General features: G+C 39.9%; 1 protein-coding gene across 3 annotated transcripts in view; it reads left to right on the forward strand.

Moving 5' to 3' along the window:
* The first annotated feature begins 5,947 nt into the window (after window positions 1-5,947).
* ogdha (oxoglutarate dehydrogenase a) overlaps window positions 5,948-21,051 on the forward strand; it is a 28,416-nt gene continuing 13,312 nt past the window's right edge. Inside the window, exons 1-5 of one of the 3 annotated variants that reach the window (XM_058635368.1) lie at window positions 5,948-6,045; window positions 10,243-10,640; window positions 12,927-13,118; window positions 15,129-15,231; window positions 18,501-18,545. In XM_058635368.1, coding sequence (XP_058491351.1) covers window positions 10,401-10,640; window positions 12,927-13,118; window positions 15,129-15,231; window positions 18,501-18,545 — 580 coding nt within the window. In that variant the 5' untranslated portion in view covers window positions 5,948-6,045; window positions 10,243-10,400. Of the gene's footprint in view, window positions 6,046-10,242; window positions 10,641-12,926; window positions 13,119-14,686; window positions 14,781-15,128; window positions 15,232-18,500; window positions 18,546-21,051 lie in introns of all 3 variants that reach the window. The other 2 variants (XM_058635370.1, XM_058635369.1) reach the window with 2 other exon arrangements.

Genomic DNA, 21,051 nt, shown 5'->3' on the forward strand with positions numbered 1-21,051 from the left:
TCTCTGACCTTATCTCCAAAACATCTAACATGTACTGTTCCTCTGATTGACTCATTCCTGATCCTATCCATCTGGGAGTGACGTGGGACAGTCACTGATCTCCTTCAGATTACATCTTCTATACAAGATGTAGTCTACCTGTGTGCTCCTACCTCCACTCTTATAAGTCACCCAAAGTATTCACTACAGCCATTTCCATCCTTTTTGCAAAGTCTAGCACCATCTGTCCCGCTGTGTTCCTGTCTTGGATACCAAACCTGCCCATCACTTCTTCATCACCTTCTTCTGCACCAACATGTCCATTGAAGTCTGCACCAATTACCACTCTATATTCTGCATCACTTCATCTAACTCACTCCAGAATGTTTCCTTCTCCTCTAATTCACATCCCACCTGTGGGGCATAGCCACTAACAACATTTAACATCACACCATCAATTTCAAGCTTCACACTCATCAGTCTATCTGACACTCTTTTCACTTCCAGGACATTCCTAACAAACTCCTCCTTTAGGATAACCCCTACTCCATTTCTCTTCCTATCAATACCATAGTAGTACAACTTAAAACCTGCACCTAAGCTTCTCGCCTTGCTACCTTTCCACCTGGTCACACAGTATATCCACCTTCCTTCTCTGCATCATGTCAATCAACTCTAGCTTTTCCCGTCATCGTCCCAATATTCAAAGTCCCTACTCTCAGTCCCAGACTCTTGCCTTTCCTCTTTTCTCTCTGTTTCTGAACCCGCCTTCCTCCTCTCCTCCTTCGACTTCGACCCACAGTAGCCAAATTTCCACTGTTACCCTGTAGGTTATCGGCACCAATGGCGGTCGTTGTTAACCCGGGCCTCGACCAATCCGGTATGGAAGTCATAGGTTCGATTCGCAGACTTTGTTTTTCAAATTAGTTTGTATTAATTATTTTTTATTTTTTAAAGGCTGTCACAAATACAACCATAAAAAAAAACTTCATATGAACCCAAAGTTTTCATGTATGAAATACATTAACAATGACGTAAACCAAGAACATTTTTGCTACAATTTTGTTGGTTTCAGTTAGTTTTGTAACACACTATTTTGTTTGGGGGGTTTTTTTTATATTTTTTTTCAATTTTAGTTAAATCGTTGTTTTATATTTGCCAACTGTAATAAAGTTTTTTTTTCAGAGCCACATCCCCAGAACACTCAATATCTTGTGATTGGTCAGCTACAGAGAGCATGTCTTAACTGATATGCCCCCTCTCAGAGCCACAGCTTCGCTTCTCAAATGCTAAAAACACCAACATCGAATGCATGTTTCGCACACATATGTTAGTTATGGAGGTCTACTTACATATATTAACTTGTTTTCATGGTTAAAAACCTCCTAGTCGCTGCAAACGAGCTGATCGAAATATCTCCTCACTGACGCCGCGCTGTTTCAGACCAAAATCACACCCCCAGAACGTGGACTGTGTTGTGATTGGCCAGCCAACGAAAGCTTTCCCACTTTCCTGTGATTGGCCAGGTACCTGGAAGTGACGTAATTGGTAGGCCAGCTCTCAGATACACAGCTCCCCCTCTGGCACGGTGGATACTCTGCATCTCAGCAGCTACAACGAGAGTAGTTCTTCTTCTTCTGCGGTTGAATGTACACAACCGGATGTGCCCGGACTAGTGCCCGCACCAGGAGGCGCTACGGTGGTGAGAGGAGTGGTGAGGTTTTCTGATGACATCATCAGCATAGGGAAGTGCCGATCCGCTTCGCAGAGCCCAGGAAAACAATAAAACCCTATTTTCTCAGCAGTGGCTGAACTGTTTGTTCTGAAGCTTTAGGGATTCATAAACGAGGTAATGACGCCTTTACACACACAAACGCAGCGTTAATTGGAGCATTAATATGAGATCAATGAGCCAGTACTTCATTCGATTTAGTTTGTTAATTTTGTTCCACTGGTTGTGATGCCAAAAAGTTAATTTGTGCATTACCTAATTTAGGGAAAAACCACCTTTTTGGGAGCAAAAAGCGGGACTAAGCTGTGGAAGGACTCCTCCCAAGAAGTCTGGTCGTGGTTCAACCTCTCCAAATCCTTGATGACCCTCTTGTTGGTCAGGATCTTTTCAACCTTGTTGAGTGCAACTGACACTTGAGTAACAACAAATATTTATAAAATACCAGTATAAATGTATTAATTCTACTGTAATTAGTTAAGATAACAGAAATGTTGATCTTGCTTGTGAAAAATTCACAAGTAATTCACAAGTATCACTTATCACTAAATACACACATTTGGAAAAGACATTGTTTACTCACTAATAATAATAATACAAATAATAAACAAATAATACACACTCCCATACCCCCACGCTGCAATCAGCGGTTAGCGAGCGTACACGTATTCTTGTGTGTTTCCCCCCTGGGGGAGGAATAAAGTCATTCAATCTTCAATAACCGGGAACAGAGACACACAGAGACACAGACACACACATACAAATCAAAACAAACACACAGGCTTCCCTCCAACTCGTGTAGCAATTAGCTTTTAGTCTATGTAACCATTGCAGTGAAGTTAGTTTGACATTCGACAGACATTCTACAGACATTCGCTCGTGTATTCGTGTACAGTGCGACTCCGAGCAAGCCACTTCAACATTTCAAGTGCACCGTATTGCAGAATTTACAGTAAACACACAGATATAGAAGACGGCTACAGCGTGTACTGACTTCCTGTTTTCAAAAATAAAAATGTGAGATATTTAAAGCAGAGATATTGTTGTTATGGGAATTATGTACCTCACGTAATGCATGAAGACAAATGTTCAATGCAACCGTTTGATGTGACCTGTGACCATTGACCCTTTGGATTGTTTAGGAACTGTTTGATGTGACTTGTGAATAGAGACAATGGGTCTGCGACTTAGGGCAAGGTGATAACAGACCCACAGAGGCGGGGGTCTGCACCTTATGGCAGGGTGATAGCAGACCCATTGAGACAGATAAATACCATGTGTTTCCTCCAAGACAGGGAGTCTTCACTTTGTAACTGGCCTGTGTGTTGCTTTGTGAATGCTCCTTCCTATGGATCTCAATTCTTTTGACAATTGTGGTTAAAGCTATTGAGCTAAAATGCTAATATTTACAACAACAAGACAGTGGAGGTACACTGTTATTATTACCATCCTGTCTTCGGGTTCGGGTTCATCACAGATTGTCGGCCCTGCTCCGTCCTTCAGATGCAGTTTTGCGCTGAGTCCTGCTTTATGTTGTCCGTAGTTTGTGTAACAATCCACTGTGAAGTGGTAACAAAAAACATGGAGATGTTTAGGAAATTCTGCGGGGACTTTCCCATTGAAAATGAAAGATATCCACTCAGCTCTTTAATCTCCATTGAACGGGAGCTTGTGAACCGTCTGGCATTGGTTTTTACAACCAACAATAGAGCAAACAATAACTGAACTTTTCTTCAGAGGCATTCTCAACAGCAGGTCAAAGATCTTCTTCTGTTGAATTTCCCCGCCCAGGACCAATTCCGGCAGTTTAGACGCTGTTTAGCGTATTACTGCCCTCCACAGGTCCGATGATGAACTAGATTTTTACATATAGTCCTGTATTGCGCAGGAATTGCAAAATTGCCTTTGAGATCAATTTGGTTCCCACAGTGACCAAGCTAAGAAAAGACAGAAAAAGCCTGTACTCCAAGTCCTAACAGTATGTCAAGCAATGTTTGTCTTTCTGTTCTGTATTTTCTACACTCCAGAAAAACATGTTTTACTGTCACAGGACTCCCACACTCACATAAACCAGACACCTGTTTTCCTACAATAAACAAATAGTGATTTAGCACACAGTGACCCAGTCTTAATCTACACAGCTCAACTAAGTCCCTACAGGACTGAAAAGTGCAGGTACATCTTTTTTTGACTTGAGGTTGTAAAGAGAAGTAGTGTCTACCCCTGCTTTCTTTTTCCCACCCTTTCTGCCATTCCTTCGTTAAGCCCTCTTAATTATTTCTCTCAACTCCACTCTCCCCCAGGATATATGGACATATACCTCTCTACTCAAACTCTGTTTTGCAATCTGATCCACCTGCTCATTCCCTGATGTCAATAACGATATCAGGTCGTGCCTTCGATTTCCCCCTTCTTAAGGCTTCCAGAGCAGCTGCAGAGTCAGAACAGATGATAACCTCTCTAGCAGGACCAATCTGGGCGGCAACCATTTTATATGGAGCATTACCGCCACCCTCTGGACTGGAGTTTGATCAGGAGTTTCCAATGTTAAGAAAAAGGTAAGGAAAAATAAATAGGCAATAAAAAATGTTTTTCAAGAAGTTCTTGAAACAAATTTCACCTGTAACTGCAGTATATTCTGCTGATTAAACACAACTTCGGTTTACTATCACAGTCCAAAAACATGCAATATGAAGATTAAAAAAATATGGGGGTAAATTGGACTCTCTAAATTGACCATAAGTGTGAGTGTGAGAATAGATGGTTGTTTGTCTCTTGTGGCCCTATGATGGACTGGCGATCTGTCCAGGGTGTACTCCTCCTATCACCCCATGTTTTAATCTGTGTGAGGATTATAAGGGAATCCTTGGCAGATTTTCTCCAATAATAAGAGGTCCTTGGTCCCAAAAGGTTTGAGCGCCCCTCCTCTGTGGAGTTGATCATTTGTTCTGGTCTGCTGAGGAAACATAACTGCAGTCTCCTGAGAAAAGAGACTGCAGTTATTTAGAGACTAAAGAGCAGCTAAAGCCAAAGTTCATCAGAGTGTCAGGTGACAGACAATCAGTCACATAAGACCAGTGGCGGCTGATACTACACGGATCAACAGAAAAAAACAGCTGATGCGGATCGTCGATGTGGTGGGTGGTCGAGAGGGGGGAGACACAGGGAGAGGGAGAGACACACACAGGGAGAGAGAGACACACACACAGGGAGAGAGAGACAAACACAGGGAGAGAGAGAGACAAACACAGGGAGAGAGAGAGACACACACAGGGAGAGAGACATACAAGTGTGTGTGGTGTTGTTTCAAACCAGTTATAAAACTACTTTTAACACATTGTTATTGTTCCTAATAATATGATCATGAGGTTTTCTGGCCTGACTTTATTTTAATATTTTATGATCATTATATTATCATTATCAATGTAAGAGTGATATTCATATAATAACAATAATGATAATAATAATAATAGTGAGCTTTATTTGTAAACTTCGCGATTAATATGCACTGGAATTGTTTTTGTACAATTATTTAAAAAGTACCTTTTTCCATTATTTTCTTTACAATAATATATAAAACCCCTGTTATTTGTGGACAATAAAACTCTATAAATATTTAAAATGTGTTTACCTGTTATTACTTTCATTTACTTTTACTTATTACTAAGTTTGATGATGTCAAATAAACATACAGTTAACAGAAACATTTTCCATACTGTGCATTTTTCGTAGGTTTTCACAGTTTACAGGATTATTTTTAATAAGTACATTTAATTATACATTAATACTTTGATTATTATCAGAAAGTATGTACCCATGAAATGATGAGGCGGATGTACATTTTTTTTAAAGCCACTACAAATGTACTAAATACTAAATATAACATTGTAAAAATACCATGAATCCAATTTTATATTAAATGTTATTATTATTGTTAAAATAATACTACTACTAATAATAGTAATAATAATAATAACAACAATAATATTAACAACAATAATACGAATTTTACTACTAATAATATCGTTGTTATTATTCGTTGTAGTAGTACATTTTCTAATTAATTGTGTAAAATCACTACATTTATAGAGAGGGCTAAGCCATTATTGAAGCCATTCAGAAGCCCCTCAAAAAAGTATGTGTTATATCGTATGTGTTACTACAATTATATTTTAATCGTTAAAAATAACAACAAAATACGACATGACGTCATCAGGAAAGCGTCACTTCCAGGCAGGCCTCCCTTCCAGTCTATGCGCTCGGGTTGTCATCTTTTCACCGGGAGGAACGAAGGGCACACCGGCTGAGTCGGGAGCGGAGGACACGCTTTTCTCGAGGTCAGTAACCGGGATTTGAAGCAGCTCCGCAGGGAGACGCTGTGCTCTGCGCGTCCACAACGATACAGCATATGCCTCTTGTTTGCCAAACCTTTTAAAAAGACATTTTGAGGAATTTGAGAAAGAAAGAACGTGTTAGCATGTTAGTCGCGGGTTAGCTAACACACCAAACGTAGCGTGAGCCAGGTCATCTGTCATTACACTTACTACAACCGTTCATTTTTAGTGAAAATCACGACTCACTCAACTGAAGAAACAGATTAAATGTAGTTTATTGAGGTGGCTCGTCTTAAGGGAAGTTATTTAGCACCCGTTTAGCCACTAGCTTAACGTGCTAATATCGACAGTTGTATAGAGTAAATGGAGGCGTTTCAGTTAGTTGGCTTATTATGTAGCATAGCATATAACCTAACCATATAGTTTAAAATTAGCAAGCAATCATATAATCACGTGAGGTAATTTTACAATGTTTTGATGAAGCAGTAATTTTCGAGAACTTATGACTCGGGAAAGGACAAGTTGACTGACAATGGAATTGGCCAATTAAATCCCGTGGTGATCATTTTCTGGGCGGAGTTTCTTTCACTCAGCCAATCGGTAGGTCCGGTAGTAAGATGTAGGGCGGGCAGAGGAACGGCGAATGGAGCCTGGGAGTGGAAAGACTCAACAAGGTCAAAACACAGAAACCACAGCTGAGGAGACACGTGAAGACTCAGGTTACTCTGCCCCTCCACACTTCAAAGAATCGACGACAGAGTCCTGGTTTCTCTGAGGAGTTCCCTTCAGTCCCATTGACCCTCGTTGCACACGCCACTTATTGCAGGGACAGAGAAAAGGGGTTCACTGAAATGTTATAGTAATATTTGGCGAATTCGCTGCACAATAAACGGGGGCTTCCAGGTGTAACCATAACTGCACTGAAGCTTAATCTATTTTTTTTAATTATCTGCAAATTTCCTCCTAACTTCATATTAATAATTCGTCTCTAAAATGGAAGAAAATGCTAAACGACTCTTAAAATGTCTTGTTTAGTTACTACAGTAGTACACATTAGAAGACTTAATTTTGGGATTGATACAAAATATACTAAAAACTTTTTTAACCCAAATAAATAATTACAATTATCAATATTGATTATGTAATCAATAAAGTGGTTGCCAACTAACTTTTTGTGGGATTTTCTGCTCAGGCTCTGTTGTTGGCACATAGAAGGTGCACTTCACTGTTAATCAGTGTTTGTACAGAATTATAATTTAAATGCTCTCTTATCAAATAGCTTGTTTGTTGGTGCAAGTGTGCCCTTCTTAAGGAGTGACGGAGCTTTTCTGCTTGTTTTTGCATTGGGGTGAAACACATTTTCAGGACAGAGACATCTCGGCTAGTTAGCAAACCAAAGGCATCAGTGTAGGATCAAGAGAAGTTACAAGTGAATGGTAAAAAAAAAAAAAGTCGGAGGATGAGGATATATGGATTTTTATACATTTACAGTTTTTTTTAGCCAATTATGGCATCATCAAGCCATATTTTTTACACACACTTGAAAAGAAGCTGTACAATACAATATCCTGTGATTACATTTAGAATAGTTTTTAGGATTGTCATGTAGTTTTAACTGATCTGCTAACTAATCTAGTTCGGTGCTGTTCGGCTTGATTTCTGTCCAGTTCTGTTCTGTGTCGGTCGGACGTCTCTTCCTGTGACGGCACTTTGGTCAGTCAGTGGTCAGCAGCCTGACCAATCATCGCATACTACCTACTCAGCACGCTTTTGGAACCTCCCCGGAGCAGATACTGAAAATAGTTCCTGGTACCAGGTACTATGCTAGTGGAAACGCTACTTAAACCGTGCCGTGGCGAGGCGAGCTGGTGGAAATACGCCAATACAGTTGAAAAGGGGGACCACTTCTTCCAAATTGATTCGCAGAGCCTTATCTTTTCTAGCTTTATGTGGATCATTACTTCTCTCGGACATCTGCTGTGTATAGGCGGATATAAACTTCAATTTTACAAGGCTCATCCTGTGTGCCTAAAGGGTCGTAAGTGCAGTACACCATGAACATTATTCTTCAGGGCAATGTCACCAGGTCTCGGCCCAAATACGGCCGTAATTTGGGTTTGGATCCGTATTACAATTGATATTTAAGGACTCTCAGCCACTATTTTTTAACATAAAGAGTAGAAACTCTGCTTTTTCTTTACATGTACTTAACGTTGGGGCTGTGACCATACATGTATAGTTAAAGCTTTAAGGATAACCATACATTCTATTATTTTATAATGCTTGGGTTAGGGTTATATTATATATTATTGTAATATTACAATTTATAGGTATAGTATTTTTACATCTGATGAGGGACTCTTAAGATGCTTTGAATCTTCAGTCTGATCAGTCAGACGTCTTATTGCAGTCATTTCAATTCACCCTAAATGTACCAGTGAAGTGGTTCATCCATCATCTTTTCCTGAAAAAACAAACAAAAAACACATGGAGAAGTGACACAGCAAATTATGTGGCACATTCTGGCTAAATTAACTCTGTTTACTGTTTACAGGCCAACCTCTTAACCTGTATGATTCCAGTGTTTTCTGTGATCTGTTTCACTTGATGTTGTAATTTTCCTTCTCCCTCCTTTGTCTGAACTGATGTTGTATTCCTCTTGGGCTTTCAGTTGCTGTCACCTCATCCTGGTCTGAATTGATGGGGTGGCTGAAGTCAGCACATACGCGAATTAAGTTTCCAGCATGGTAGAAATGAGATTTTGTTCTGCATCACTCCATACATGATGATTAATGGAGATGGCTGGTAAAAGGATTATTGGTCTTATTTAGTGTTGTTTAGATAGGTTAAAGTGGATGGAGTGACAGCAAATAATGATGTTTTGGATGAAGTTCACTGAGAAATAAATACCTTTTAATGCATTTAATTTTCAAAGCACCTGACTTTACTTGTAGTGCTGTATGAGTTGGGTCATCACAGAAATCTCATCTCTTGTTTTTAAGACTTTGCTACACTGACGCGTTGATACATTTTTCTGTTTCTGTCTCAAGCAGAGCAATGCTTTTGGTGTCTGGTCTTTTTGCTGAGATGTCTCTCTGAAGACTCATCAAACATCTTAAGATGTTTTGACATGTTCAGGTTTAATAATATTAAGAACGTGGGCTGTAAAATTCATCTTTGAGCTGTAATGATCTGTTCAAAATTAGTCCTGCAGCCATATAGATCAGAAATAAAGTTGGGCCATTTGCTTTTTGGTTAAGAACGGTACCCTGTGTGCGAAAGACATCATGGTTGCATGTTCGACTCCACCCCTGGCTGATTGTACTCAATTCCATTGTAAGTCACTTTTGGATAAAAGCGTCTGCTAAATGACATGTAATGTAAATTTGTTCAAACTTGATTTTTGATTGAAGTGACAGTCCAAGTTCAGGTCAGTTGTTAACTGTTAACACTTAAGCTGTACTGAGCGATTGGGTGTGTTTACTTTACTGCGTGTTTTTTGGTGTTTATCATAATTTTGGTTGTTTTTATTAACTCGTTCAGCCATATTCTAAAGGCTTAAGCAAAGAGTGAGGTTGGGTAAGTTCCTTTGGCTGCTGATGATTTAGTGAGGCTGCTTTAAACCCCGTAAGCCTGTCGTTCTCAAGTATTTTCTGTCATGCCCCCCGAGATGTCAGAATTTTTTTCAGTTTTTTCAGAACCTGATTTATTTATTGAGTTGTCCCGCCCTGCCTCTCTCGACACCTCACCTCGCCCGACTATTTGAGAAGTACTGCCTTAAGCTATTGCTGCATTTTCAAACACTACTGTTGTTATCGGTTTTCTTCCATTTGCTTCTTTTATTAATTTTTGTTGGACATTTGTAGGGTTGTTGATCTGCCTGTCACTCCTCGAAGAATCACATTTGATACCTGTGGCACCAGAAAAACGGCAACCATTGCATTTTTAGGATTTCTACCTGTGTTTAAATATGAACATCAGACATAAATAAACGTTTATCTTCAGTATGACTCAGTTTCTGTTGTTGTCTCTAATGATCATTGTAAAAAAATACGCATGAAGAAATATAAATTTTGGCTACCTTCTAGACAAGTTTTCAATGTTTATTTCTAACAGCCTTGTTTTCTAACTCCCTCTCTAACATATTCTCTCTCTCTCTCTCTCTCTCTCTCTCTCTCTCTCTCTCTCTCTCTCTCTCAGTGGACAGACGGTTCAGTAGACATTTTTCCTTCATCCCTCTGTGTCCTGGCTCTCTCTTCATTGGAGTTTTATCCTGTTGTGGTTCTGACATTGAGGAACGTCCGGCCTGTCGGACTGACCACCACCTCCGTGTGTGTGTGATACTTTAAGGACTGCTTATGCATCGTTTAAGGACTTGTGCGGCGCGGTTGCGTCCGCTTACTGCCTCTCAGGCGGCTCAGACTGTTGGCCAGCAACGGCCTATCACAGTCGCCTCCATAGGTGGCACAAGGACGTTTCAGCCAATCAGGTGCTACTCGGCACCAGTGGCCTCTGAGCCATTCCTTAATGGGACAAGCTCCAACTACGTGGAGGAGATGTATTACGCCTGGCTGGAGAACCCAAAGAGTGTTCACAAGGTGAGTACAGCCCACTGCTTGATTGGAGAATTACATAACAGTTTGCACCATGCAAAAGCATCTCAGTGGAGAGGTACAGCAAGGGTGCATTGACCAATGCTGACATGTACGCCTGTTTTTACCATTAATGTAAATCCATTTTTACTTTTGAGAAGCATCTAATGAGAAAAATGTTAAAGACATACACCAAACAAGTGTATTAATGGTAGGGGAAATATATAGACCACTGATATTATTGATCTTTTGAAACTTGCTCAGGGCTTGGGTACCCCTGAGCAAAGTACTCAACACCCCCATTGCTCCCCGGGTGCTGCGCAGTGGCTGCCTATATATCGATAGTTATTAAACATTTTTCATGACCTATTAAAAATGAATAATAATTATAAAACTTTTTTTTTTTCTATAACACTTTTATTCTATACTCATAAACTTTCCTCTTATTTAAATCACTAAAGTTATCAATCAGACCACACAGAAGAAAATGGTAATGTCAAGCATGTTCATGAGATTTTTTAAAACCAAACGTCTCAACTATGCTGACTGGAAGCATGTCCTTGGCTCTGTGTTAAGTCACTGCCTCAGTTATGTCTTTGTAATGTTTAGATTTTTTATCATACGGCACTGTTGCCTCAACAAGGCTGTCTGCGTATCGCCACATGTAGCGGCAGATGATGTTGATTGCCATGCCGTACATCATGTGTAATCCAGGGGGTGTGCGCGACGTAATAAGCTCTTGGTGGGTACTGACCGGGAGACGATGTGCATTTGCTTTTCACCTTTCAATGTAGTTTACATCCAGAGGACAGAATCTGTGATATCAGAAATGTTCATTTTACTTCCATTTTCTGCACTGTTAGATGAATTTGAAAAGTAGTCATCCACAAGCAGCAGCATCGTGTCTGTAGCTACACGCTCCCCGAATTGTGGTGCTATGTCCACAGTTACACACAAACCGCTACACCACATGACCAGAAGGAAGAACAGAAAATGTTGGTTACCAATTGGCATTGCTCACATATGTATATTACTAATATTAATTTATTAAAGTTGTTTTTATTATGGTTATAATTCCTCTTAATCATGGGGAATTTCTTTTCCCATATATGAGCATATCGATACATATTAAAAGAAATTAAGTTGTCTTCATCTAAATATTCAACAATGCTATTGCATATTGAATGATTTCCTGATATCACTCAACCCTATTTTCAAGCATAGAAATAAACATCTATTCTGTTGTGTTGAAATACAGAGGTTTGTCTGTGTTGATAGAAATCACTTCTGAACCACGTATTGTGTCTTTATGACACAATACAGTGACATTTTTATTACAGTAAAAATGTTGCCAATGGTGAACTGAGTTGTATTTGTGCAGTCATACTTTTGTGGTCCTGAATAGTCATGCTCACACCAGTGTGACTCATCCTGTAGCTGCATCTTTAATTGTTACCAGAGCATTTTTCCTGTGCTGCTTTCAAGTGGGAGAAAATGATATCAAGAGTTGTTGTCTAAACATTGAGTTCAGTTGCAGTTTCAATTCATCATGCAGACTTTATCTGATTATATGAATGTATTTTTTACGACACATAATTGTGGAGCTGTGTTTATTCTTGTTTGTGTGTGATGGAGGTTAATGACCCCTGTACTCGCATCTGAGATGTTGTGTTTTGGGTCAGGGCTATGTGATCAAGCATCCAAGGTAATTTAGCTGGGAGTGTCCTCTTCAAGACTGCAGCTCAGTTTCATTGTGGACCTCAATTTTACGACATCACATACATCATTCATGTTGAACTAACAGAGATGACAAAAAAAACGATTTAATGTAAAAATAGTTTTTACGTGGCTTGAGTTTTTATTGGCATAGCCCGTCTCATTTCAAAAGACCTGCACCTTTACAGCGTAGTAGAAAGCAAAGGCTTCAGTTTTATGATTACAATTGAGCCACAGTTTGTCAGAAACTCACATTACTTTTTCAGGTTATGCTCAGGATACTTTTGAAAGTTAAGATTCAATAAATGTAAAAACAAATTGTACTTGCAGTATATGGAAAATGTATGTACAGTACCACCCAGTACTATGTCAAAGCTGTTGGAGTTGAAGCTCACAGCCCTCTTTTCAACTGGTCAGAAATCCCACCAACACCCAGTAACCTCTGGCTTTTGTCTACTGTTTTATTTTATTCAAGTGGTTATTAATATATCTCTTTATTTTGTCTCTCTCCTTCCCTTGTCCCTTCTTATTACTCCTCTTTCTCCTGCTGCCCATGCTGTTCTCCTCCTGCTCCAGTCATGGGATGTCTTTTTCCGTAACGCTAATGCCGGTGCTCCTCCTGGTGCTGCCTACCACTCTCCTCTGGGTCTCTCTGCATCATCGAGCCTTGTCGCTCCACAGCTCTCCTCTCTGGTTGGTGCTCAGCCCAATGTGGAGAAGCTGGTGGAAGATCACCTGGCAGTCCAGTCCCTCATCAGGGCATACCAGGTACAAGCACACAGTCTGACTCGCTTAAAAATGATGTTGTATAAGTGGCCCCTTCAGTCGGATAGTTGTGGTTTTAGGTGTCTCCACCTTAGAATGATAAGTAGGAGTGTAGTTTGTGCAGCTCATAGTGTGAAAAACATTTTAAAAGTCGAGCAGGAAACATCACAGAACAAACAAGGCAATCAGAGATGGCAAACTTCACCCCATGCACGCAACAAGCATCTGGCAGCCTCTGTTGGTCATATTGGCAAGTGCAAGTTGGAAGCACAAACAAACAAACAGACACACACACACACACAGCCACTACGTGGGGTGAGGTGACTAAGGCTGGGCAATTGCTGTACAGGCTGGACTGGAATGCCTGAACAAATGGTGTATTTCTGACATGTCAGAAATGTCAGATCAGTTGAAACAGCCATGACTCCATTCCCCAATGTGATTGCCTTTTTTCTCACTGTGCCTGCACAAATCGCCATACATATTGCCTATAAAACAGTCAAGTTAGTTAGCTTCCCTTCAGTTTGAAAAATTCAAAATGGACAGATGCTTTTTGTTAGCTTGTTACCTCAGAGCTTTCATTTGAATCTCAATTGACAGAAATGACAAAAGAGGCCATAAATAATCAAATTCCTATGGTGTGTGTGTATGGTTTACATTTAGTGAAAGCTTCCATTGAGCAGGTTACAACAATGCAATTGCCTACTGCTGGATGATTGACAAAAGTTTAATATAAATTTAATTACATTTTTTCAGAACTTTACCCTGGAATTACTGATCCTGCTTTTTTAATTAAAAATTGATTTATAAAACTGAAAAACATTTATAATTTGGTGATATTTTCTGGCTCCTAATCCCTAAAAAGTTATCTGTTGATTAATCCTGTAACTCTTGATGTTTTTCCTGCAGAGCCCCCTGTAACATGTGTGTTTTTGTTTGTTTTTTTACAGTCTATGAGTGTTTCTCAACTTGAGGATTAAGTCCCTCTGGTCACATTTTTAATATGATTGACATTTTGGTTAAGGTTTATAGTATAATTACATTAATTAACCACTTCTTTAGGAGAAAAACTTTTCATATATCTGAGGAAAAACATATGTGGTAAAGACAAGTCTGTGTTGCATTTTGTAGAACGTTAAATCATGAATTGTATTGTTATTAAATTGTTACCTACCCCTAAGTTATATACACTATATATAAGCTTGGTCATTTGTTACCATCATGTGTTACATCACCTGTGATCAATTGTTAAAATATAATTAATAATTTCACATTACCTAGATGTTAACTTTTTTGGTGCATACCAGAATTGGCTTGATTTTAAGTTGCTGTTCAGTTCCAACCTGCTGCAAAGGAGGAAGGTCTTTCACATTTACTGGGTAACAGGCTATTAAAATGTATAATTGGAACAATAAAGATTATTAAATGGTCGTACTTATTAGCCAGACATCACATTAGTGGCCTCCAAATTTCTTCGATATCCAGCCAGCAGTGGTGTCTCCAGGTGTAAGAGCTGTCTGTGATATGATAACCAGGTGAATGTGTGTCTTGATGTGCCTGCGTGTGTGTAGGTGATGGGGCATCATAATGCCCGTTTGGATCCTCTGGGAATCAACTGTGTGAATTTTGATGATTCTCCGGTCAATACCGGCTTCCAAGATGTTGGTGAGAACAGAACTAACAAACAAACATAAGCCTGTGGTGTTAATCTTGCTCTTCCCTTCCTCCCACCCACCCTCTTTTTCGCTTCTTTCCTTCTCTGTGTCTTCCTCTCCCTCTCTTTCATGCTCTCGCCCTGCTGTTGTCCGATGCGCCTTCGTTTTCTTTCTTTTTTTTGATGCAAAATCCCATTTTGATCCTGATTTTTTTGTATTTTTTTCCGGCCTGTTCTCATGCACCCACCTCTCCACATCCTTCCACCACTCCCTTTCGCTTATTTTGTTACGTCATGCTTCTTGCTCTTCCTCCTTCTCCTGTCCTGGGTGGCTCTGTACTGTTGTTACTCTTCTGTAGATCCGAGGGCATCATGTGGCCCAGTTGGACCCCCTCGGCATTATGGACGCTGATCTGGACTCCTGTGTCCCCACTGACATTATAACTTCCTCGGATAAACTGGGTGAGGTGCTAATCCCTCAGAAAACCACTGTCATTTTATTTTTATTTTTGTTTCCCTGGTTTCCCTTATATCTGCCTCGCAGTCCACCTGTTCTTAAAATGACAAATAATCGGGTGACATTTAATTTTTCAGAAACTGTCTTGCAGCTCAAACCTTGTTGTATTGGGAGATATTTTTAACTTAGCTCTGTTCAATGACCTTTTCTTAAAATTAAGCTGAAGCCTTTACCTGAAACAGAAGCTATGATATCAAGTTAATGGATGATGAATTAATCTGAAATGGTATTACAAATCTTCCTGTTTCTTTTGTACATGAAAGTTTCAGGAGTTGCCTTTTCTTTGGGAACCTGAATCCAGTATGCTGGATTGAACATAAAATAGTTCCCATCAGGGATAGAAATGTCCCATGAAATATCCTTTGACATTTATCCTGAAAACCTCTTTTCTTACTTGGCTTTAAAAGGACAGGAAGGAGTAGGGTTGGTTCTTGTCATACATTTGGTGTTGGTTTACTATTTTAATTTTGTTGTCAAAAAATCTAATGTTCAGACCCAAGCTAACAAAGTCAGTAATGTCTGGCTATGGCTCTTAGGCCTTTGGTTCCTACTGAAGATATACAGTACATTCTTACACGGTTGGCAAAACGGTTTCAAAAAGAGGAAGCTATAGATATTGATGAGTCTTTTACAGCAGCTGATAGCAGCAGAGTTATTTGTTTACACTTTATATATATAAACTCAACATCACAGCGTTAAATTTGGGTACACAGATTTTTAACATTTACGGTTAACCTGAATTGTTGGATTATGGCTACACAATTAATTAAAAATACTGCAGTTTCTTGCAGTGTTCTGTTTGTTGAGAGAAAAAAAAAAAATTATATGCTTTGAAAAACATGTTTTAAGTAAAAATGACAGTTGAGATGCAAAATCTGTCAAAAATAATCTAAACATATTGTGTAGTCCAATATGGAGATTTCGAAAACACCCACAATTATTGAAAAATGTTTTTATTATACAACAAAGTCCCAGTGATGGATTAATTCACAGTCAGTGCTACTGCAATGTAATGGTTTGACTCTGAACATGAGATTTGCCTTCGAAGAAAAACACCAACAGGTGTCACAAGACTTTAACCTAAATTTAAACCTTGAAACATTATTCTTGATGAAATATGTTGTACTGTTTTGAGGTTGATTAGGTACCACAGGCCTCAGTGATGGTGATCATTGTTGGTCACTATTTGTACAGCTCAACTGATGAGCTGCTAGCTTCATGTCAACCTTGATGTTCATGCATTAGAAAAGTAGCTGCGCTGACATTTGTAACATTTGATTGATTTTAGTCTGCTGACGGGTTTAGCTCTTGGCTTTGAGCCATGGCTGTCTGTTTGTCAGTTTGCTTCTGTTGGCTGCTTGCTGCTGAGACTGTGTCTCTTTTTAAGTGTGGTTGTATGATGTACTCACACAAAGTGATAGCTGACTGAGCACCCCAGGCGCAGAGAACCAGCCTGAGACATGAAGGCTCACTGACACCTATAAGTATAAGATTAATATGGGTGATTGAATTTTCATATTATGTTGTCAAAGTTTGAAATGCTTGGATCGAGGGCTTGAAAATGCTTCAATTGGGACTGCATATCTCTCACAAAAAGCATGAAATGAAAGCTGAATGAACCAATCACTGAACCAGTGTCAGTTTTTTCCCTGACACGCTGGAGGCCGGCATAACAAAATGACGACATAGAAGCAATGTCTAGTGGTATTGCTGGGCTGTATGACTAAAAATTATGTAATTTTTACTGTGGCTCAATTATAATCATAAAACTAATGCCTTTCTCTTTCTACTACACTGTAAAGGCGAGGGTCTTTTGAAAAGAGACTGGCTATGAAGCAAGTAAAAATTGTATTTTACATTAATTGATTTATTCGCCACCCAGGAGTTTGACATGTGATGTGGTAAAAGAAGAAGACACTTCCAGCTAAATTATCTTGGATGCCTGATCCACATAACCCTGACCCAGGAGGCATCTCAGATGCGAGTACAGGGTCGTAAATCTCCATCTCACACCAACAAGAACAAGCAGTTCAAGATATTATGTCATAAAAATACGTTAAAATAATCACATCTGAAAATAAGCATAGTTTGCATGGTGAAATAAAAGCTTGAAGGCAGTCCAGGAAAATCCCCTCCAAAATGTTCTGGTCACAATTAAAGATGCAGCTACAGGTTGAGTCACACTGGTGTGCATGACTACACCCCTACAGGACCACAAGTACCAGTATGACTGCACAAATACCCACTACACATTGGCAAAAATTTTAATGACTAAGTAGCATTTAAATCTGAGTCATTACCACATGCATTTGAACGTGGTATTAACATGAGTCTCCAGTGTCCACATCAAGATGTGATGCTATCCCCATATGGTCATCCCCCTTAACGTCACCTCCCCTTCTACTTCTGCAAAGATTTACAGCAGCAGACTACAGTGTTACGTCCTGTGTGGTGCCTCATATGAAGTTGCGCTATTGCATGGACTCCTGCTTTTTGAAGCAGGGAAGAAGTCCGCTTCGACAAGCGGAAAACCAACAGTGTAATGTTTTCACACCAATAATTATATATTTTTTCCAGTTCAAGTTATGTGCTTAACTGTGGTCCCTGGACCATCTGTAGCTAATGCTTGAGCTTACTATGTTCATAGTTATTCTGACCAGTACCTTGAATCAAGTGACACACACATTTTTATTACTTACCGGATGGTCCTCGCTCAGTTTCTGCTGGACTTGCATGATTTTTGTTGCCTGACAAGACTGACATGAATTTCATGTCCATTTATATGTTTGTATGAATGGACTATACTTTGTACAAAAGCTCTCTTATTGCAAAACTTTGCGTCACATTTGATGTGAACAGACCTTAAGTTCCATCCTTGCTGTAGTAATGGTGACCTGTGCAGAATGGCTTCCTGTTTGGGAGAACGTTGTGTGTTGCTTCTTTATTGAGGACTAAGTAACCTCAGCATGGTGTTAACTTCATCCGTATTTCTCCACCACCTTCGGCCACATTCAAACTGTTTCTAACCAAGTAGTTGACTTGATGATAAATTATAAGGTGGTGGAGACTTTGAGATGCTGGGGCCGGTGTTTTGCTCTGTTATAGCTGTTAGTTCTGTAAACTGGACTTGTTTGTTGGATTTATATGGGCCATAGATAATTAATGGTGTCCAGGTATCTCTCTCCTTTGCTCCTTCCTGCTGGTGACCCTCCAGACGTGGCGGTTTTCAAGGAGAGGCTGAGTGTCCTAACAGTTGGAGGTATGACAAGCTGAGAAGCAATGACAATAATTCTGCTGTTGTGTCACTGCACAATGCTATGAAGCCAGTAGTTTGTAGTAGTGTTGTCATTAGTTCGCAGGATCATCTGCAGCAGCTCTAGGAGGTGGGCAACAGATGCTGCAGCCTGCAGAGCGATTATAGTTGCAGCAGGATCCGCCTCTGACCTCTTACCTCCTGAGTTCCTGTCCAAGTCTAAGCATTGGAAGGATGAGAGAGGTTAGAGAGGGATGTTTGACACAGTTCAGAAGTATGATAACATTTCCCTAAAAGACATCAATACACAGGAGGCATCAGAGGAAACCCACTAAAATATATAATAAAAAATATAATTTTTCTTTCCCTTCTGTTAAGTTTTGTTTGTAAGACAATTGTTTTTTGTGTTAATTTATTATGCTGTTTATTAGAGTGCTGCTTCTTCCTCTGAATGTCTCTTGTGTGTTGTGGCCAGTGTAGTCAGCTTTGTTAGCTCCCAGCTGTTGATAGTGTCCTGCTCTTCCTAGTGAACTAGTGTAGGTCTCTGAAGCTTGGTTTATATTTGCTACCGTGTGTCTGGTGCAGCACTGTGTGTGTGTGTGTGTGTGTGATGAGTGTTCATCACACATTCAAACTCTGAGGTAAATATGTTGTAGGTGATTAAGTGCTTTGTTAGCCCTGGGAATGGAGGGCTTTAGTCCTGTCTGCTTTAAGGAGGCGGTCTCGGAGCAGTTCATCACTGGTGTGAACTCCACCTTTCACTGTAGTGTAGCTACAGCCCCAGTGTTCTCATCTACATCCACAAATGAGAAGAAGGTAGAACTGAGGGGAGAGCCACTGATGAAAGGAAATGCGAACGTTCTGGCAGGCCCATCTTTTCCTCCTCTGCTTGCAAGCTACCATATTTAGCTGGGCATCATCACCCCAAAACACTGTGAAATTGCAGACTCGCCCTTTCACACCTGTGGCCAGTAGGATGGCCAGGTGCCAACACCTTCCTGCAGGCGAGAAACAGAGAAGGAAGTTTCTCAGCGCTCTGGGTTAATGATGATAGCTTGGCCAAATGTGCCTTCTATACCTGCGGAGGAGGAGTAAGAGTTAGGGACTCACACTGTCTCCTCCCAGCTTTTTCAGCTCCTCCCTGGGAAATATAGATGAGAACACCAAAGCTGTAGTTGCTCCACCACACCCAAATACACCAATAACAGTATTTTTATTTATAATTGTATTGATTTGAGATTTGCCTCTGTGAATGTGAACCAAACCAGCTGAAAACTGGGTTTTTATTTATAAAGAAAACACTTAATTTGATTAACAAAATAGTTCTAATACTGCCCCACTGACTGACTAAAGGTCAAACTGAAGTTACTGCATATGTTAATGATGTTGTCAGGGTTATTGTGTGTGTTGGTTATGGAGCAGAAATAGCTGACTTTTCAGCTTTCGGTTCAGCCTGTGTGAATGAGGCAACATGCGGTTTTTGTGTCCCTAATGGTTTGTTGTCACCCAGCAATGGCAAGGCACTAGAAATGACGCATGTACTTTCCATCAAAGCAAGTTTTGTTTCATAATAAAGACCCCTGTGTGACAAAGCACAGTGAACTTCATTGTTTTGGATATGTAAAAATGCAAGTATTTTTTTTGACTGTAATTCGAGTTGAAATTCTTCCACAAAAACCATATCCTTGTGGCCTTGAGAATAATTTAGTCTTCAAGGTAATCATTCTAAACGAGCAAGGTGTCCATTACACTGTGCTTTCAGTTTTAACATCATAATGACTAAGGTCTATTTGGGCTTGAAGTTTCAGGCTCAGTTTCTTGTGTGACGCTTCAGTGTCTGTTGGTCTGAAGCTGCTTCCTCTTCCTTTTATTTTGTTTCTCTGGCATCTGTTGATTTGGATCTTCTCTTCTGAGTTTATTTTCTGTTCTCTGCTTTGCTCCAGTCTTCTGGGTTTTTACAAATGTGTTGTTTTCTGTTTAATTTTTAGATGTTAGTGTTACTAACAGCACACTGTTGTCTTTATGAGTCTGCTTATGTTGTGTGTTGTTGCTGCAGATGAAGCACCCCCACACAATTTTGTGGGGAAAGAAAATGTTAAGGCTGTTGTTTGTTTCTTTAGACCTGAGTCATTCCTCTCTTCCTTAATCACCTCCCCTTGCAGAGGAGAAGACGAGTGAAGGAGCAGCTGATCAGGAAATCCACTTTAATTGGTTGTAATCTATCATTTTGGTGGTGCATGTTGGCTTTTAGGAGGAGCTCTTTGATTGTTTGAATCAGGACATCCAAGGACACACGAGAGTCTTTAATATGAAAGATCATCCCCCCCACCGCTAGATTGGTCCGCTCAGAAATTATGGAGATCATGAAGCACTTTCACACTTGAACGTCAACTTCTCAAGTGTCCCATTTGACAACAGCATCTGGCTCTTGATCTGTCCTCTCTCCCTCATAACCCACGTGCCCCATAATAACCAGTTTGAAGTTGTTGAAATAACATGTAAATATCTTAGC

This window comes from Solea solea, chromosome 8 (genome assembly GCF_958295425.1).
Source record: "Solea solea chromosome 8, fSolSol10.1, whole genome shotgun sequence".
Taxonomy (NCBI): Eukaryota; Metazoa; Chordata; class Actinopteri; order Pleuronectiformes; family Soleidae; genus Solea; species Solea solea.